The sequence below is a fragment of the Mobula hypostoma genome, chromosome 6 (assembly GCF_963921235.1).
Source record: "Mobula hypostoma chromosome 6, sMobHyp1.1, whole genome shotgun sequence".
In the NCBI taxonomy this organism is placed as follows: domain Eukaryota; kingdom Metazoa; phylum Chordata; class Chondrichthyes; order Myliobatiformes; family Myliobatidae; genus Mobula; species Mobula hypostoma.
In genome coordinates, this window is record NC_086102.1 from 152030087 (window position 1) to 152049029 (window position 18943).

The following is an 18943-nucleotide window of genomic DNA, read 5'->3' on the forward strand; positions in this document are numbered from 1 at the left end:
GCCTCGTCATGCCTTTCGCTCTCTACAGAGTGTTGCAGAACCGCCTTCCCGGCCATTGGATCTCATCCACCCAGTCTGCCAGAGCTGACTTTGCGTGCTGGGACAGGCATGACCCTAACTGAGACTCGCCAGCTACCTAGTTTAGCCCGCCCGTTGAAGTGGTTACCAGGGTGTGGCCATTGTCACATGCAGACAGCTATTTGGAGCCACAGGTGAGAGATGAGTGTCTGGTATCGACATTCAAGATGATTGTCGATACCTTCAACATCTTTGTAGCTCCTGTCTTGTTGAAATAGTGAAATTGTTTCATTCTCATTCCTGGCTGTTTCAGGCATTTCCACGCCTGAATACTTGAAACTTCAGTGTGCAAAACCATTCTGAATTGTCTCAGTGCTTATTGCTTGCCAAAATTAGTTACAAAAATAGCAGCTTTTTGAACACAAACACACGGAACGGATGCTATTTTAAAACTGTTTGCTCTAAGCACGGTGTAGTGTCCAATTGTCGCACAAGTGCACGTGACCGATGCTAGTTAAGAAGTGTTTGGCAATAGTCTCTTGTCCCAATTAAACGAAGGAAATCCCGGCTATTTTCTTGTTTAGTTTTTTGTTTTTTAAGCGTTGTCCCATATAAGCAGCTTCCCCAATTAACTGGAAACCACTGTATTTGAGTTTTGAATATAAATGATAATAGTATTCAAATTGCATCATTTGCTTATACTTGGTGTATTTCTTCCTGTAAGTATTATTTTTCTCATGTTATCGGTAAATGAAATAGAAGCTGGACAGAGTCAATATGCATTCAGTAAGATACAGGTGTCCCCCGCTTTTTGAACGTTCGCTTTACGAAACCTCGCTGTTACGAAAGACCTACATTAGTTACCTGTTTTCGCTAACAGAAGGTGTTTCCACTGTTACGAAAAAAGGCAGCGCGCGATAAAAAGCAGTGCACGCCCCGAGCAGCCAAGCTCCTCCCCTGAAACGGCATTCTAGCCAGCATTGCTTAAACACGTGCCTGTGAGCAGCCATTAGCAAGGTGAGTTCTAAGGTGTCAGAAAAGCCTGAAAGAGCTCATAAGGGTGTTACACTTAGCGTAAAACTAGACATAATTAAGCGTTTCGATCGTGGTGAACCAAGTAAGGACAAAGTGAGTTTGGCTTGTGGAAGTTGACGCAGATGATGTTGAAGAGGTTTTGGCATCCCATGACCAAGTACTGATAGATGAAGAGCTGATACAATTAGAAGAGGAAAGGATAACAATCGAAACCGAATGCAGTAGCGAACGGACCGAAAGTGAAGTCGTCCAGGAACTGAACGTGAAGAAGTTGACCTGCCTGCCCTGATGGAAACAGACGACGATGAGATGACACCCCAATGTCCTACCTCCCCAACCCCCGGGCCGTGGACTGATACATTGCCGCAGAAAATGCAGCGGTAGCCGGGACGCACCCAGCACATCTTTAAGAAAAAAGCCGAAATAAACAAGCTAATTAATTAGGTGCCGTCTGGCACGTAAATGTTGGCCCAGATCAGAGGTGATTGCTGATTGCGTCGCCTCTGATCTGGGCCGACATATATGTGCTGGGCAGCACCTAATTAATTAGCTTGTTTATTTCAGCTTTTTTCTGAAAGATGTGCTGGGTGCGTCCCGGCTACTGCTGCATTCTTCGCGGATCGGTATCGGTAGGCGGCCTGGAGATTGGGGACCACTGCACCACCCCAACCTCCGACGACTCAGCCTAACACACCATCATCAGTGTGCTTGGTGCTGTCTTCTCGATTCCCGTAAGTGATATTACACAGTACATACGTTATTTCTACTTTATATAGGCTGTGTATTTTTATGCGTTATTTGGTATGATTTGGCAGTTTCATAGCTTAAAGGTTACTGGAAAGAGTGTTTCTGCCGAGAGCGCTTGCGTGAGATTTTCGCTACGGAGAACAGTGTGGCAATGATTGTGGGAAAGTACTGTATTTCTACTTTATATAGGCTGTGTATTTATCATATCATTCCTGCTTTTACTATATGTTACTGTTATTTTAGGTTTTATGTGTTATTTGACATGATTTGGTAGGTTATTTTTTGGGTCTGTGATCACTCACAAATTTTCCCCATAAAAATAAATGGTAATTGCTTCTTCGCTTTACGACATTCTGGCTTATGAACCGTTTCCTCACAGTTGCCTCACAGGTGGATAGGGTAGTTAAGAAAGCTTATGGGGTGTTAGCTTTCATAAGTCGAGGGATAGAGTTTAAGAGTCACGATGTAATGATGCAGCTCTATAAAACTCTGGTTAGGCCACACTTGGAGTATTGTGTCCAGTTCTGGTCACCTCACTATAGGAAAGATGTGGAAGCATTGGAAAGGGTACAGAGGAGATTTACCAGGATGCTGCCTGGTTTAGAAAGTATCAATTATGATCAGAGATTAAGGGAGCTAGGGCTTTACTCTTTGGAGAGAAGGAGGATGAGAGGAGACATGATAGAGGTGTACAAGATAATAAGAGGAATAGATAGAGTGGATAGCCAGCGCCTCTTCCCCAGGGCACCACTGCTCAACAGAAGAGGACATGGCTTTAAGGTAAGGGGTGGGAAGTTCAAGGGGGATATTAGAGGAAGGTTTTTTACTCAGAGAGTGGTTGGTGCGTGGAATGCACTACCTGACTCAGTGGTGGAGGCAGATACACTAGTGAAGTTTAAGAGACTACTAGACAGGTATATGGAGGAATCTAAGGTGGGGGCTTATATGGGAGGCAGGGTTTGAGGGTCGGCACAACATTGTGGACCGAAGGGCCTGTACTATTCTATGTTCTATGTTCATAGGAACGCTGTACCTTCGGATGGTGGGGGAAACATGTAATGGCAAAATTTATACACCATACCTTTTGGCATGGTAATATTGTGTTGGAATTACCAGACTAATAATCAGAAGTCCTGGACTAATACTACAGAAAAATAAGTTTAAATCTTGCTTTAGCAGCTAAGTAATTGAGAATAAAACTAAAAACTCCATAGTGACAGCAATACGATTGCTAGATTGTTTGGAAAAACTCCACACTGGGATAGACGCTAATGATGGCCTCTGAAGTGGCCACTTGCTATTGAAGCGAAATAAGGATAATACTGGGTGGACCACCCAAGACAGATACTATAGATGGCTGGGGAATCTTGAGATATCAGATTAAAGCAAAGAAGTGGCAATGAGGTGATGTTCAGTCCTGATCTTAAAAAATGGCCTACCACTGCTGTTCTTACAATGTGCTGCAGGAGCTCGGCAATTGAGGCCGCATCTATGGACGGAAATAAATAGTCAATGTCTTGGGCCAAGACCCTTCATCAGGACTTGATGAAGGGTCTCGGCCCAAAATGTCGACTGTTTATTTCTTTCCATAGATGCTGTCTGACCTGCTGAGCTCCTCTAATGCATTGTGAGTATTGCTCTAGATTTCTAGTATCTGCAGTACCTCTTGTATCCCACTATTCTTATGTTTTAGTGTTGCAAGCACAGGGCCAGAAACATCTTTTATTCTCCATCTCTTGCCCACCTATTCAGTTGTGAGGCCATCTTAGATAAGCTTTTCATCCAGTTAAAGATGAGAATTCCAGTTTTAAGAGAGCAATGGATCTGAAGTGACATCAGACTTGAAAAGATATTCTGCTGTCGGGGATGTTTGCAGTTAAATTTTGTAAGATGCATTCTTCCACGGGTCCTTGAGAAGTTCTCGATAAATTGCGTCAATGGGAAATGCAGAAGCGGTTGCCAGGGGAAGCATCAGTTACACCAGAATGAAGCGGGGTACTGCACATGTGTGACCAACTGCTAAAACAGCTTGCAATGAAGAGTTAATTGACTCTGCTATCAATAGATTGAATTAAAGTGCTGCAGCCTGCCACGTCGAGGTCTTGAACAATTAATCAGTTAAATGATGGGGATTTCCAGAATGTTCTCATCCTTAACAAACTTTGTTCAGCCAACTCAGCTGCATAGCATGTCATACCATAGAAACAGATGAGCCAAAGGAAATGGAACCAAACAGTGTTCCAGCGATAGGACTGAAGAAGTGCAATCTAGGAATTGTTGCAATCTCATGTCCACAAAAATGTAAAATTCAAATCAGCTCATTATGTCCTGTCAGACTACTTTCAATCCTCAGCAACAAGAATGGTTGTTGCTGACAGAGCTATGAACACTAACCTGCCTAGTTTAGCTTTGCCAAGACCAGGACTCGGGTCCAGAGTTTATCTAAACCTTGGCTCAAAAGTGGTCCAAAGCGCTGATTTCCAGATTTGAGGTAATAGTGACTGCATCATGGTGCACATGGTGCGCTGGTAAAACTCAAGTCAATAGGCATCAAAGAGAAATAAAAAATAAATAGTTCCTGGTTGGAGCTACAGCTTGCATAAAGGAAGGTGGCTGAGGTTTCTCAAGGTCAATTATACAGTCACTAGGAGATTATTGCAGATTCCTGTGCTTTCTTTCAATTCATCATAGCCCAAGATTCTCCCTCTCCCTTTCAAATCAGAGTTCCTGTATTTCTGTTCACTAATGGGTTCCCTGGAAAATGTACTATAATGCAATGTAATATCTTAAAAAGAATTAAAACGGTTTCAGTATTAATAGGAATAACAATCAGTATTCCAAAAATCTGCCTGTCCAACACCACTAAGGTTGTATGACAGATTACTGTATTTTATTGCATTAGACTCACTTTCAAAGACTCTACAAGTCTTGTTCTCAGTATTTATTTCTAATTATTTTTGCTTGAATTTGTATTTACACATGGCCTTTTGTACATTGTTTGTCAATCTTTGTGTGTAGTTTTTCACTGATACTTCTGTCTTTCTTTGTTCTACTTTGAATGCCTGCAAGAAAATGAATCCCAGGGTAGCAAACGGTGACATATATGTATTTTGATAATAAATTTACTCTGAGCTTTGAATTAGCTCACAGAGATGTATTAGGCTGATATCAGAAATGGCAAGTTGTCACCTGAGGAAAGGTTGATGCAGGTCAAGTTCATGTCCACTGGAGTTTCGAATGAGAAGGGATTTAATTGAAACATAAAAGTTGCTGAAGAATCTCGACACAATGGTTCTGAAAAGGTTGATTCTTCTTGAGGTGAATGAAAATCTAGAGCTAACTGTTTAAAATTTTTTCTTTCTCTGTCTCTCGCTCTCTCATTTTCCCTTTCTTGCCTTCTTTCACATACCAGCAAACTCTTTCTTGTGTTTTATTATTCATAATAACAGTAAAGTACAAAATCATTTTTAAGTTACTTGTAATGACTATTAACTGGACAGATTGGAAATGTTTGTCCTTTCATTGTGCAGGAGGAAATGCTATAAGGTGAAAGGTGATAGTTTTGCTGGGGTAATAGTTAAGGCATCACACTTGCATGGAAATGGGTGTTGAACAGATTGGTAGCTGCAGTGATAACTGATGAGTGGAGAGCCAAGACTTAGCTCATTAGAAATTTGAAGCTGCTATTTTAACTAAGTTGACTTCCGAGTCATTTTCAGGGATAGCCACGAGGTAGGAAGGATGTGGGCGGTGAGTCTAATGTTGAATATGTTCTATGATCAGATGAAATCAAAAAGTATCTGAGTATTTTGATCTATTTTTGTGTGCACATCTGTTGAGCAAAATGGAACAGAAGTTGTCAATCAGGCTCTTGAACCTTTTGTTTGATGTGAAACTAGCTGAAGGTTGATTTACATGACTTCAGTACCCTAGTAAATCTATTAATTTCAGTTATATGTTTCTATCCATTTTTAATGCTTTTATTTTGTGTCGGTCTAGATTTCCAGAATATTTGATTTTCTTATGTCTCCTTTTTATCCAGTAACTTAGCTTTGAGATCTCATTGAGGAAAGAGTACCTGATTCCCAAATCCCTTTGTGTGAAGCGGTACTTCCTATCAGCATTTTTGGCTTGATAATCTGTTGATTACATGAAAATAAAATGTCATTGATGGGGAGGAGAAAGTTGGGACCGAAACTTACTGAAGGCAGTCAACCAGAGATCTTGCTTTGGGGCAACTGACCTCTTGTTGTAAGGTTATGTCCATTATCTTTGGTCATCCCAACAAGTAGACAACTTCCTATCTGTTTAATATATGGGAGGATAATTATCTATTGTTGTATTGAAATGTGACAAATGTTTTTGGTAAAACACATAAGCTATACGTGTTCTTTCAAGTGAGATAAAGCGGACTGTGTCAGAGTGAAATGGACATTATTCCACTTTGTTCTATCATCAGTGGCGGTTTAAAAAAAATTCCAATCACTTGCAGATTATTTAGAGTCTGTACATGCATATTACACCCAAATTTTTGATATATTTGAATATTTTCTGTGTATTGGTATATGTTTAATTCATCACTGTCAGAATTGGATTTTTTTTACCCCAAACTGGTGATTTCCAATGGGGGCAGTCCCACCCCTCAAGCGATCGGTTACAGGTCCCAAGGGATCGGTTACAGGTCCCAAGGGAACGGTTACAGGTCCCAAGCGAACAATTACCGGTCCCAAGTGAACGGTTACAGGTCCCAAGGGAACAGTTACAGGTCCCAAGGGAACAATTACCAGTCCCAAGCGAACGGTTACAGGTCCCAAGGGAACAGTTACAGGTCCCAAGGGAACAATTACAGGTCCCAAGCGAATGGTTACAGGTCCCAAGTGAACGGTTACAGGTCCCAAGGGAACAGTTACAGGTCCCAAGGGAACAATTACCAGTCCCAAGCGAACGGTTACAGGTCCCAAGGGAACAGTTACAGGTCCCAAGGGAACAGTTACAGGTCCCAAGGGAACAATTACAGGTCCCAAGCGAATGGTTACAGGTCCCAAGTGAACGGTTACAGGTCCCAAGCGAACGGTTACAGGTCCCAAGCGAACGGTTACAGGTCCCAAGGGAACAGTTACAGGTCCCAAGCGAACGGTTACAGGTCCCAAGGGAACAATTACAGGTCCCAAGCGAATGGTTACAGGTCCCAAGTGAACGGTTACAGGTCCCAAGCGAACGGTTACAGGTCCCAAGCGAACGGTTACAGGTCCCAAGGGAACAGTTACAGGTCCCAAGCGAACGGTTACAGGTCCCAAGGGAACAATTACAGGTCCCAAGCGAATGGTTACAGGTCCCAAGTGAATGGTTACAGGTCCCAAGCGAACGGTTACAGGTCCCAAGGGAACAGTTACAGGTCCCAAGCGAACGGTTACTGGTCCCAAATGAACGGTTACAGGTTCCAAGGGAACAGTTACAGGTCCCAAGGGGGCATTAGGCTAAATAGAAGTCATTGGGAGACGTTCAAGAATCCTGGGGGGAGAGGGTGGTAAGCAACACCCTGACTTGAGGCATGAGACCTGACTGACTGTTAGTAGAGCAGGCACTTCCAAAAAAAAGATTGTGGCACTGGAACACAGGAAGAACTATAGTTGTGCAGGTGATGAGCATTCATCGTCACAGCGTGTCTGAAACTTGGCAATCTCATCCAACCTTACCAGCCAAACAGACATTATTGGGGATGCATAAATTAGCTACAGGGTGCCCAACAGTTCCCCTTGACTCAAGGCATAGAACAAGTTCATGCAATTTAACAGTTGGTAAGTCAAGTATACCCTCTCAACTTTCTCTACAGATCAGAAAACAAGTTGCTCAACTGTACCGCTACCATCATTCCATCTGTGACAACTCACTGCCGTCATCAACATCCGATGGGCATTCCTAGTTTGTGTTAATTTTTTATTTTAATTTAGCCTTGTTAATATGTACGGCACCACCTCTATGAGTCCGAAGGTGGTGAAGCCTTAAATTCTAATCCTAAGAAACTACAGAAAATGCGTCAGTGCAATGTTACATACTGGAGTATAGTTTTATTCCATTTCCATCAAAACAGCGACGCCTCATTTGTCTTATTTGAAATACTGTACTGTCTAATTGAGCAATGAAACTATCAAGATTGCAGGAACACTTCTGTAAAGGGCACCCTGATATTATTCAGTTCCAGAAGATGGAAGAAGCATTTGAAAAGTATCGCACGCTCGACTCATTTGCCAAGAAAGCTAAAAATGACCTTGATAGTGTTCTGATTGCTTCTTATAACATTTCTAAGATGTTTGCAAAGTATAGAAAATCTCATACAATTGGTGAAAGATTAATAATGCCTGCTGTATCGGAAGTGCTCACCACTGTTCTCAGAATGAATAACAGTATTTTAAAATCAATTCCCCTGAGTAAAAACTGTAGCTCATCGTGTTGACGAAATGAGTGAAGACATTGAGTACCAACTATGCATAGAGCTACAAAAAAACAGAATTTGGGATACAAGCAACACACATCAAAGTTGCTGGTGAACGCAGCAGGCCAGGCAGCATCTATAGGAAGAGGCGCAGTCGACGTTTCAGGCCGAGACCCTTCGTCAGGACTAACTGAAGGAAGAGTGAGTAAGGGATTTGAAAGCTGGAGGGGGAGGGGGAGATGCAAAATGATAGGAGAAGACAGGAGGGGGAGGGATAGAGCCGAGAGCTGGACAGGTGATAGGCAAAAGGGGATACGAGAGGATCATGGGACAGGAGGTCCGGGAAGAAAGACGGGGGGGGGTGACCCAGAGGATGGGCAAGAGGTATATTCAGAGGGACAGAGGGAGAAAAAGGAGAGTGAGAGAAAGAATGTGTGCATAAAAATGAGTAACAGCTGGGGTACGAGGGGGAGGTGGGGCCTAGCGGAAGTTAGAGAAGTCAATGTTCATGCCATCAGGTTGGAGGCTACCCAGACGGAATATAAGGTGTTATATAAGGTGTGAACACCTTATATTCCGTCTGGGTAGCCTCCAACCTGATGGCATGAACATTGACTTCTCTAACTTCCGCTAGGCCCCACCTCCCCCTCGTACCCCAGCTGTTACTCATTTTTATGCACACATTCTTTCTCTCACTCTCCTTTTTCTCCCTCTGTCCCTCTGAATATACCTCTTGCCCATCCTCTGGGTCACCCCCCCCCTTGTCTTTCTTCCTGGACCTCCTGTCCCATGATCCTCTCGTATCCCCTTTTGCCTATCACCTGTCCAGCTCTCAGCTCCATCCCTCCCCCTCCTGTCTTCTCCTATCATTTTGCATCTCCCCCTCCCCCTCCAGCTTTCAAATCCCTTACTCACTCTTCCTTCAGTTAGTCCTGACGAAGGGTCTCGGCCTGAAACGTCGACTGCGCCTCTTCCTATAGATGCTGCCTGGCCTGCTGCGTTCACCAGCAACTTTGATGTGTGTTGCTTGAATTTCCAGCATCTGCAGAATTCCTGTTGTTAGAATTTGGGATACAACTGGATGAGTCAACTGCAGGACAATGAGGTATGTATGATTTATCAAAAATGGAAAAGTTTATGAAGAGATTCTCTTTTGTAAGAAGTTAAAAACAAATATCAATGGAGAATCAATCTATGATGAGCTCAAAATGTATATTGAGGATAAAAGTATTCTGATTAGGAACATGATTTCTTATGCAACAGATGGAGCAGCATATATGCCAGGTCACCGTGCTGGTTCAGTGGCATTTATGAGAAAAGAAATTCCAAGTCTGTTTGTAATCCATTGTATAATTCATCATCAACATGTTGCAGCCAAAAACCTCAGCCAATGACTTTTTCAAGCATGACTCTTGTAATATCTGCTATCAACAAAATTAAAGCTCATTCATTAAATAGCAGATATTTTGCCAGTTATGCCATGATAACGATGAAGAGTTTGAATGCTTGCTTCTTCACACTGAAGTGCGTTGGCTGTCAAAAAGCTGCTGCTTAAAACATTTCTTTGATCTTTTTGACATTGTGGTTGAATTTTTCCTAAGCTCGCCAAAGTTGACAGGCTTGGGAAACAAGATTGAAGGTTTATGTGGAGGTGTGGCTTACCTAACCAATCTGTATGACAAAATTAACTTCCTGAATATGAAACTGCAGGGTGAGAATTTAAATTTAATCCAGGCAAAAAGTGCTGTGCCCACTTTTATTGGAAAGTTGGAAATATATAAGCAAAACAATGGGAGAGAAACGTTCTCACAGTTTTCCTGTGTGGAATGTATGGCACTCTCTTTTGCAGATGGGAACTTGCAAGAGTACTGCTTACACCTGCAGTCAATGAAGAAGGATTTTCAAAATTGATTCAAGGATTCGAATGATCTGGAAATCCCAGACTGGAAAGTTAACCCATTTCTTTGCAAGGTGGAAGAACAGGAAGAAAGATTGCAAGAAGAAATTATCGAAATTCAGAATGACGAAAAAGCAAAAATGCTTTTCAAAAACATTGGCTTTTGTGGTATGTGACTACACTGTCATATGAAGTTTCCTGGACTTTGGAGAAGATCCAAACTGCTGTTCATTGCATTTCCATTCTCCTACCTTTTTGAAAGGGGCTTCAGTGCAGTGAAACACTTACTCAGAAAAAACAGAAATCGCTTGGACGTTGTTACATGTGAGGACTTGAGGCTTTTGCTGTTACAACTTGAACCAGATAGTTCAACTCTTGCTAAAAACTATCAAGCTCAAGGATCACATTGATATTGAAGCTGCTGTACAGCATACAGGTACTGTGTAAGCTAGGTTTAAAGACAAATAAAAATTTAATGCGGAATTGATTTTCTCATGGTAGCATATGGTAGACATGTTTTCACACTGTGGGGGTGCCGGGAAGTATATTGTTCCTAAGAGGTCATTGGCAAGTACGATGGTGCCCCAGGGGGCTGCTGACAAGTATGAAAGTGCTTTAGGGGGCATTGGGCTAAAAAAGATTGGACAACACTGCCTTGGACCATCTTATTGATCGTTTATGTAACTCATTCATTCATAGCTTGTCGCACCAGACAGCCAGCCACTCCAGTGTTGTTTGGTTGATGTTGAGCAGGTCAGTGTCAGGTTTATCAGGTGAGAGTGGGCAGTTGCGCAGAACGTGTTCAATGTTCTGCACCCTTTCACCACATTCACAGGATTCGCTGGTCTTTAAATCCCACTTCACCATATTGTCTCCCGTCCTATAAACTCCCGCTCTCGCTCTGTTGAGAGTGCACCTCTTCCGTCTGTCAAGCAGTGCCCCGTCTGGCAACATTTCTGTGGGGTCTTGCACTGTATTGTTTGGTGGGGTTCTGTCTTCTGTTTGTTGTCGGAGGTCAATCCTGTATGTTTGGGGGGATGTTCCATGCGGTAGTTCCTCCACTGTAGCAAAGCTTTTCCTTGATTTTAGGCGTTTGGAAACTGGCACATGATGATGTAATGGGTGCCGTGGATCCGAGTTCTGTTTACCTTTTTCAATTTTTGTTGTAGTGTGTCTTTGGATCTCTGGAGGAGCAATGCCTGCAAGTCTGTCAATGATGTTAGTGGGTGTGGGGCGCAGTGTGCCCGTGATTATTCAGCAGGCTTCGTTAAGCAACGGGTCAATGGGCTGATCTGCCCCACACAGCTGCACAGTATTCTGCAGTGGCAGTGGCAGTGTCGTAGCTGATGAGGTTTACCCGAGGCGCCATTGTTGCTTATTTATGTAACTGAACAACCATGGGGTTAAAACTTGTATTGTCCTCTTCAAATGTTAAATACCAGTTATAAATTTCATACAGACAGTCAGACAGTGCCATCTGAAACCAAAAGAAGTATTCTGAAGAAACAAAATAAGATTATTTAAAGACAAACATGTTTCATAGCACACACGTTAGTTTCTTCAATCAACCAGAAAGTCTACCTTCTTTGGGGTTTTGATTCTGTGCTCGGAATATTTTCTATGCAAATATTTTCCTGTCAATCATGGTACCAAAAGTGCTATTTCCTTTCAGCATTTCCTGCTTGATTATCTGTTGTTTTCATGAAATTAAAATGTCATTGATAGGGAGGGGAAAGTTGTGACCAAAACTGACTGAAGGAGGTCAACTAGAGATTTTGCTTGCTCATCCTTGGTTTTACAAATAAAAAGGTACAATCTTACAATTCTGCTCAATAAATTATTCATTCAAGCAACATTTTTGTAAATACATTCAATGGACACTTTATTAGGTACATCTTTACACCTGCTCATTATTACAGTATGCAATCAGACAATTATATGGCAGTAACTCAAAGCATAAAAGCATGCACACAAAGTCAAGAGGTCCAGATAGTCTGAAGAAACATCAAAATGGGGAAGAAATGTGATCTAAGTGACTTTGACTGTGGAATGATTGTTGGTTCCAGAGCGGGTGGTTTGAGTATTGCAGAAACTGCTGATCTCCTGGGATTTTCACACACAACAGTCTCTAAGAGTTTACTGAGAATGGTGCAAAAAAAAAAAATCCGGTGAGCAGCAGTTCTGTGGGCGAAAGTGCCTTGTTAATGAGAAAAGTCAGAGTAGAATGGCCCAACTGGTTCAAGCTGACAGGAAGGTGACAGTAACCCATATAACCACGTGTTACAGCAGTGATGTGCAGTAGAGCACATCTGATGCCCAACACGTCGAGCCTTGAAGTGGGTGAGCTACAGCAGCAGAAGACCACAAAAATACACTCAGTGGCCACTTTATTAGGTACAGGGAGGTACCGAATAGAGTGACCTTCAAGTATATATTACAGGCTGCAAGCATGATCGAAATGAAATGCGTTTTGAAACTGAGAATGAAATGCATGACCCCTGGAAGCTATTTACTTTATCTGTATGCAGTATTTTATATTTATGTCAGTGTACCAGTTTGCTTTCAATTATTTATGTGCTTACTTCCTTGATGTTCAGCTAATGTAGGAATCATTTTGATAAAGTTTTTGAGACATTGGAACTTGAGAGATATTCAAAGAAATTAAAAAACAGATTTCAGGGACATGAAAGCTGCATGCTGGATATATTGTACGCACATATCAAATCAGAAGAATCCTGAAGGGAGCAAAGAGGAGAGGAATAATCTGAGGGAACATGAAAAGATGAGAGTGATATTGAAGCCACAGCATTCCCAATGTTATTACAATTCCTGTAGAATTCTTTTATCAGTAATTAATTTTAAAAGGATTTTAAATGTAATTAACATAGAGTGCCATTAGCTTATTTATAATCCTAACTGTGACTTGCTCTCTGTTCTGTATGGGAGAGAATGAATGTGTATGTGAGGTAACGATACTATAGGTGATATAGTGGCACATCAGCTGTTCCATTCTCATAAGTGTCATTCATTTAATATAATGTTTTATCTCTTCTATAGACCAGGACATTCGTGTTTCTAATGATCGGAAGTGGGTCAGTTTCATTATCTGTGATTTATTTAGGTGTCTTACACCTATCCCAGTATCAGCACCACCTTTATGGTAAGCAAAATTATAGTATTTTTGATTATCAAAGATCATCTGTTCATTTTCTTTGGAATTGATGGTGACTTTTACAGTGTTTACTCTGTCAAACACTTATTAGAGAGAAAAATTTGTCAGTGTCTTATTTCATTTTCTTTTTTACCCCTGAAACAGGTTATATTCTTGTGCTTGGTTGTCTAAGCTATATTATTTGCTATAACCATGGGCCGTTGTCAGATGAACGTAGCATAATTCTGCTTATGTGGACTTTACAGTTGGCAGCATCACTGATGATATACCTCGGTGTTACATTCAGTCAATGTGCTTACACTGCCATAGTTATTCTGTTATGTGCATGCAACTTCCACCATGCAGTTAATTTGATCTGCTGCATTTGCAGGTTAGTATTTGGCTTTATTGTACAAGAGATATTGCAAATAACTTCATTCTAATAATAGAAAAGTTTCAGATTTTACTATTTATAGTTCTAGGATTTTATTTATTTATTTATGTTGATAAGTAATTAAGCTCTCATTTTTCCCCTCTCTATAATTTACTCTGCTGCTCCAGTGGAATTAACACTCAGTATTGAAGAGACAGAGGTGTTATTTGGTAATCTTGTTAATGTGGCCAATTTTATACATTCCTGTTTTAGTACCTTAGGCTTTTGAATTTATTCTTTTAATCAAATTAGCCAAAATGAACTAATCATTATTTAAGTTTAATTCCTGTGCAGAAACTTGGTATTGATGCACCAAGTAATCCTGGGTTGGATCTCTGTTTAATTTCAGATCCTTGGGGTTCTTTCAGGAGTCAGAAATGATGAGTAGTCTTAATTCTAATATTTAAACTCATTTGGAAGTACAAACAATCAAACAAATACTGAGCAAACTAAATAAAGAGCTGAGAAACGATGCCAAGAGGTGAATGGGTCTGAAGACAAAAGGAATAAAGATGCAAGCAAAAGGTGGCACCTCTGAAGAGTTCATCACTTTTATAGCTAAGATAAGAAAATCCTTAGATGGGAATAACTAGCTATTTGGCTACATAATTAAACCAAGTACATCACATTGATAATGTGCTAATACTTAGCTTGTGAAAAAGAAAGGTGATAATCCCTTACTAGCTCTTTCTTCAGTTAGTCCTGACGAAGGGTCTCGGCCTGAAACGTCGACTGTACCTCTTCCTAGAGATGCTGCCTGGCCTGCTGCGTTTACCAGCAACTTTGATGTGGGTTGCTTGAATTTCCAGCATCTGCAGAATTCCTCGTGTTTGCGTGATAAATCATTAGTTTAACTGCTATACCACTTTTTGCCAGTGAATTGGGATGAACCAGCACATACTGTGAAAAAGACACAAGTTTGTCTAAAAAGTACAAATTTTATAAGAAGTATTATTTTAAAAAAAACAGTGGTTTCCAACACCAGGAATATTGAAGAGAGTTTTCATAAAATTTCAGTGCTTGTACGATTTTACTGCAATATTCCTGTATAAGTTCACAAATATAAAGTAGTTTTTATGGTGTAAAGCACTTAATTGCCAAGTAAGTACTTTTGAAATATAGTCAATTGCATTGTAGGAACATAGCAGCCAGCTTGTGCAGAGCAAGCTCTGCAAACAGTAAGGAGATAATAACAATATAGATGTAATTTATTGAAATTATTTGAGGTTTTTTTTAATATAATACTGAGGATTATTTTGCTGCTTCTCTTCAGAATGTTATTTAGGATCATTTATTTTTGGCTGGAAAAGCAAAATGGGCCTTGGATTATTCATGTCAAAGGTTGAAAAATGGAAAATTGTGAAAATATATCTGGGCAGATTACATATTGTTTAGCATGACCAATAAATAACTCATTTTTCTGGACTCAAGATTACTGTGGTCTTGCACCTACCCATCTCTACCGAGTACAGCACATAGTACAAGGCCTCCAGCCCATAATGTTGTGCTGAACTAATGAAGTTAATGACACCTAACTCCTCCTGGCTGCATGTAGTCCATACCCCTCCATTCTCTGCATATTCGGGTGCCTGCCAAGAGTCTATCAAATGCCTCTATTGTATTTGCCTCCTCCACCACTACCCCTGGCAGCAGGTTCTAGGCACCCACCACTCTCTATGGTGAAAAAGAAAACTTTCCTCGCACATCTCCTTTGAACTACCCCTCACCTACCTTAAGCTCAATGCCCTCTAGGATTAGACATTGCGACCCTGGGGAAAAGATGCTGGTTAACTACTCGACCTATGCCTCTCAGAATCCGATAAACTTCCATCAGTTTGCTGCTGCCACTGCAATAGTTTTGCCCCAGAAACGCTTTTAAGTAATGCAGCCTGCAGCTGATGGTATGTGCTTTTTAAGTAGTCAGGGTGTGTGTCTAGGTACGGCTCAGAAGACAGTGCTTTCTCCAAACCTCATTACTTATTGCATGTTTCTGACCTCACTCGATCTTCCTCCCTGCCACCAACCCCTCACCCCAGCAAATAAAATGGCCGCAAAAAACCCTATGCGGAGACCACCACCGTTGTAGAGAAGATTTTGTTTTGCTTTAAAACCAAAGAACAAAGAAAAACTACATGCGTAATTTAAATAGAATCGATATTTAACTGATGCCTGCTTGTCAGCACACTACTCTCCCTAAGGCTGGCTATCTTGCTAGCTTCAATCCTTTTTCCTATATCCTAAACTGGTATTTTATTCTGTTAGCCACTGCAATGTCATCCATTCTTGGGCAAAATTTTAATAGAGAGAACTTGACAGCGTCAGTGTTTCCTATTTCAGTATACGTCACTCCACCATTGGAAGGCATTTTACCCAGAAGGCAAGCCGTGTAAAAACATAACAACTCTGTGGTCTGGTAGACTTGAATGATGACCTTGCTGAGCAGTTGGAAAGGCCGCAGTGTTTCCTGTAGACCTATATGTGAACGTGTGACTCTGCATTACTTTTTCCTTATGTAGAATAGGTTGGTAATTCTACACAATCATGATGAAGGTTTATAATAATGAATTTTTCACATGTTCTAATGGGTGCATCTGCGCCTTCATTAGTGAGATGCATCTACTTATACAATAAAAGCTGCATTTACAGGTTCTGCCACAAGACTTCTACGTAAGAAATGAAGATGTATATTTGATAAGCCATATAGCATGGGAACAGGTCCACTGAGTCTCTATCAACCATCACCATAATCCCATTTCATTTTCACCACGTTCTCAACATGATCATCCACTCTACCACTCATGACCACAGAAGGAGCAACTTACAGCAGCCAGTTAATTAGCGATCTGAAAGTATTTGCAATGTGGGTGGAAGCCAGGACGTCACCACATAGACAGGACCCGAGGTCGGGACTGAATCTGGATCCTGTCTGGTGCTGTGAGAATTATACTCCCCCACCAAATGATTCAACCTACAGATGAGTATTTGCTATCACAGCTCACCTCCTTGTTTTAAGTAATTTTAATCTTCTAAAAAATGAAGTTACTTTAAAATTATCTATCTAGAGCTTTCTAGCCAGGAGTTTGATATACAGCATAATACATCATATGAGCCCATGTTCACTTGCAACAATTTAATTGCTTGGTAGTGAATCTAATTTAAAGTATCTTTCCCCCTGCATTTGTATCTTAAATTCGATACTCTATGCTACTCAAAGACTTGCCTAGCCAGGATTCAAAGCTAACATTTTTGCAGGAAAAATAGTGGTGAAAAAACTACAGGTCGCTGAACAAATTGGACGAAAACAAAACCACATCTTGTCACTGTTATCAGAATTGCAGTAAACAGTAGAGCTTCAGCATGTTAAATGGAATATTCTGAACAAGACTGACAGGTGATCAAGAACCTTGGGCTCTAGTTAGAATTACAAAGCACAAAATTAGATGTGTACTTTACCTTCAATGTTTACCTGAAGCAGGGAGGTTTTCCTGAAAAAATGGGGACTTTGTTTTTAATTACAGGAAAATCAAACAGCTCATTAAAAAGCCACGGGTTTATTTCATTACTGAAGAGGAGTATAGGGAACAGACTGAACTGGAAACCAAAAAGGCTCTCGAGGAGCTCCGCAGATGTTGCAGGAGTAAGGACTTTCCTGCATGGGAAATAGTATCAAAAATCAAATTCCCAAAAAGGTAGGTGGGACGGTATCATTGTCACTGACCCTCATTCTCTCATTCTATTGCCATTCAGTGTTCATTGTTATATACAAATTGTGGTGAAGATTGAGGTGATCTCTTTCCCATACTGAGTAAAGGGGACCAACAGTCTGTTTGGGGCAGTGCTCTGATGCTCTGATGAGTTGTAGTTAGGCTTCCTCTGGCCTCTGTAATCTCGGTATATCAGAAACATTTGCCATTACTCTGTGTGTGTTTCATCATTGAGGCTTACATATGAAGAGTGGGATGTGACCGATACATATCTGTAATATGTATTCACCAGGGAGTAAATATATTCAAAAGAGAAGAGATGAAAAATTAGATGGCTTTATTGGGGGGCAGGGAACTTATCTTTTTTAATGCTAGAGGAAAGAATACAACATTGTCGAAAGTGTTTTGAATACCCTAAATTGTTCACAGGATGTAGCATTCCTGCATAAAGGGCCATATTTATTACCATTATTAATTGCCCTTGAACTAAGTGGTGTCTCAGCATTTCAAAATCAGCTAAACGGTGGCAGGACTGGAGACATACAACGTGCAGACTAAGGAAGGTCAGCTGCTCGGGCAGGATCCAGGCTAACGTTACAGAAGCACAAAGTGGGTGAAGGTAATAGATCAGTGAACTTGGTCGACATTTAAAAAACACATAAATAGAAGCAAGAACAGGTAGTATCATAAGTATTGGTTAAAGCACATTAGAGAATCAGATTGAATCCTTTAAAGTGTTTTAACTATTTATTCCTTTATCCACTTTGTCCTTGTGCAAAATCGCCCTGCTCGGGCCTCCTCTATTTTGTTGTTCCAAGTCTATTTTTCTGCCCGCTCCTCAGTTTCCTTGATTATCTTAGTGTTTAAAAATGTCTCAGCCTCAGTATGGGATGAAGCTAACAATCATGCATCAGTCCTCTGCAGTTAAGCATCTCTTTTGTGTCTAAATATCTGATTCTTTATCCTGTGAATAATTGTTATTTCTAGATTCTATCTTGGAAAAAAACAGCCTGTCGACATTTAGTCTGTCAGCATTGCCACAGTACACCCTGTCTTTTCATCTGGGCCTACAATACCTACATTGTTTTATCAAGTAGATTTAATTAATTTTCCTGGCTGGTATTTATCCCTCCACAAGTATCATCAGAAAGAAACTTTACAGGTTCTTGGTAATTATTAGATATTTATGTTTATATATTATGCTACTTTTAATTTCTGAATAGTGACTGCAAAACAAAGTTATTTACCAGCAAAGCTCTTGAGTTTCCTTGAAACCAAAAACAGATTTGATGAGTTATTTTTAAAATATGTTTTGCTCTCTAACAGTTTTTCAACCTAACTTAGTGGTTTTACTGTCTCTAGTACATGTGTTCTTAATACCTTCCCTTCAGTTAAATTTTCCGTAAATTGTAATTTGAAGGGAAATAAATTAAAAGTATTTACACATCCAGAACAGGAGATGTTTGCTGAGGTTTTTACCTTTATATTTCTTGTCCCAGGACATTGATGACATATTCGCTGTGAA

General features: G+C 40.7%; 2 protein-coding genes across 2 annotated transcripts in view; both read left to right on the forward strand.

Annotated features, from left to right (window-relative positions):
* Nucleotides 1-18943, forward strand: part of nemp2 (nuclear envelope integral membrane protein 2) — a 42479-nt gene that overhangs the window by 17890 nt on the left and 5646 nt on the right. Inside the window, exons 6-8 of the mRNA XM_063051983.1 lie at nucleotides 13188-13290; nucleotides 13447-13672; nucleotides 17233-17403. Of these exons, the coding sequence (XP_062908053.1) occupies nucleotides 13188-13290; nucleotides 13447-13672; nucleotides 17233-17403 (500 nt within the window). The remainder of the gene's footprint in view (nucleotides 1-13187; nucleotides 13291-13446; nucleotides 13673-17232; nucleotides 17404-18943) is intronic.
* On the forward strand, nucleotides 109-7276 carry LOC134347755 (zonadhesin-like). Its single transcript, XM_063050161.1, has 2 exons — nucleotides 109-212; nucleotides 6388-7276. The coding sequence occupies exons 1-2, from the start codon at nucleotides 109-111 to the stop codon at nucleotides 7274-7276; spliced, it is 993 nt and encodes a 330-aa protein (XP_062906231.1).

Excerpts from the sequence above, each read along its gene's own strand:
- LOC134347755 (XM_063050161.1), top strand. The coding sequence starts at position 109 with ATGACCCTAACTGAGACTCGCCAGCTACCTAGTTTAGCCCGCCCGTTG. Across the intron at positions 213-6,387 it reads ACAGCTATTTGGAGCCACAG|AATTGGATTTTTTTTACCCC; the intron begins GTGAGAGATGAG and ends CATCACTGTCAG.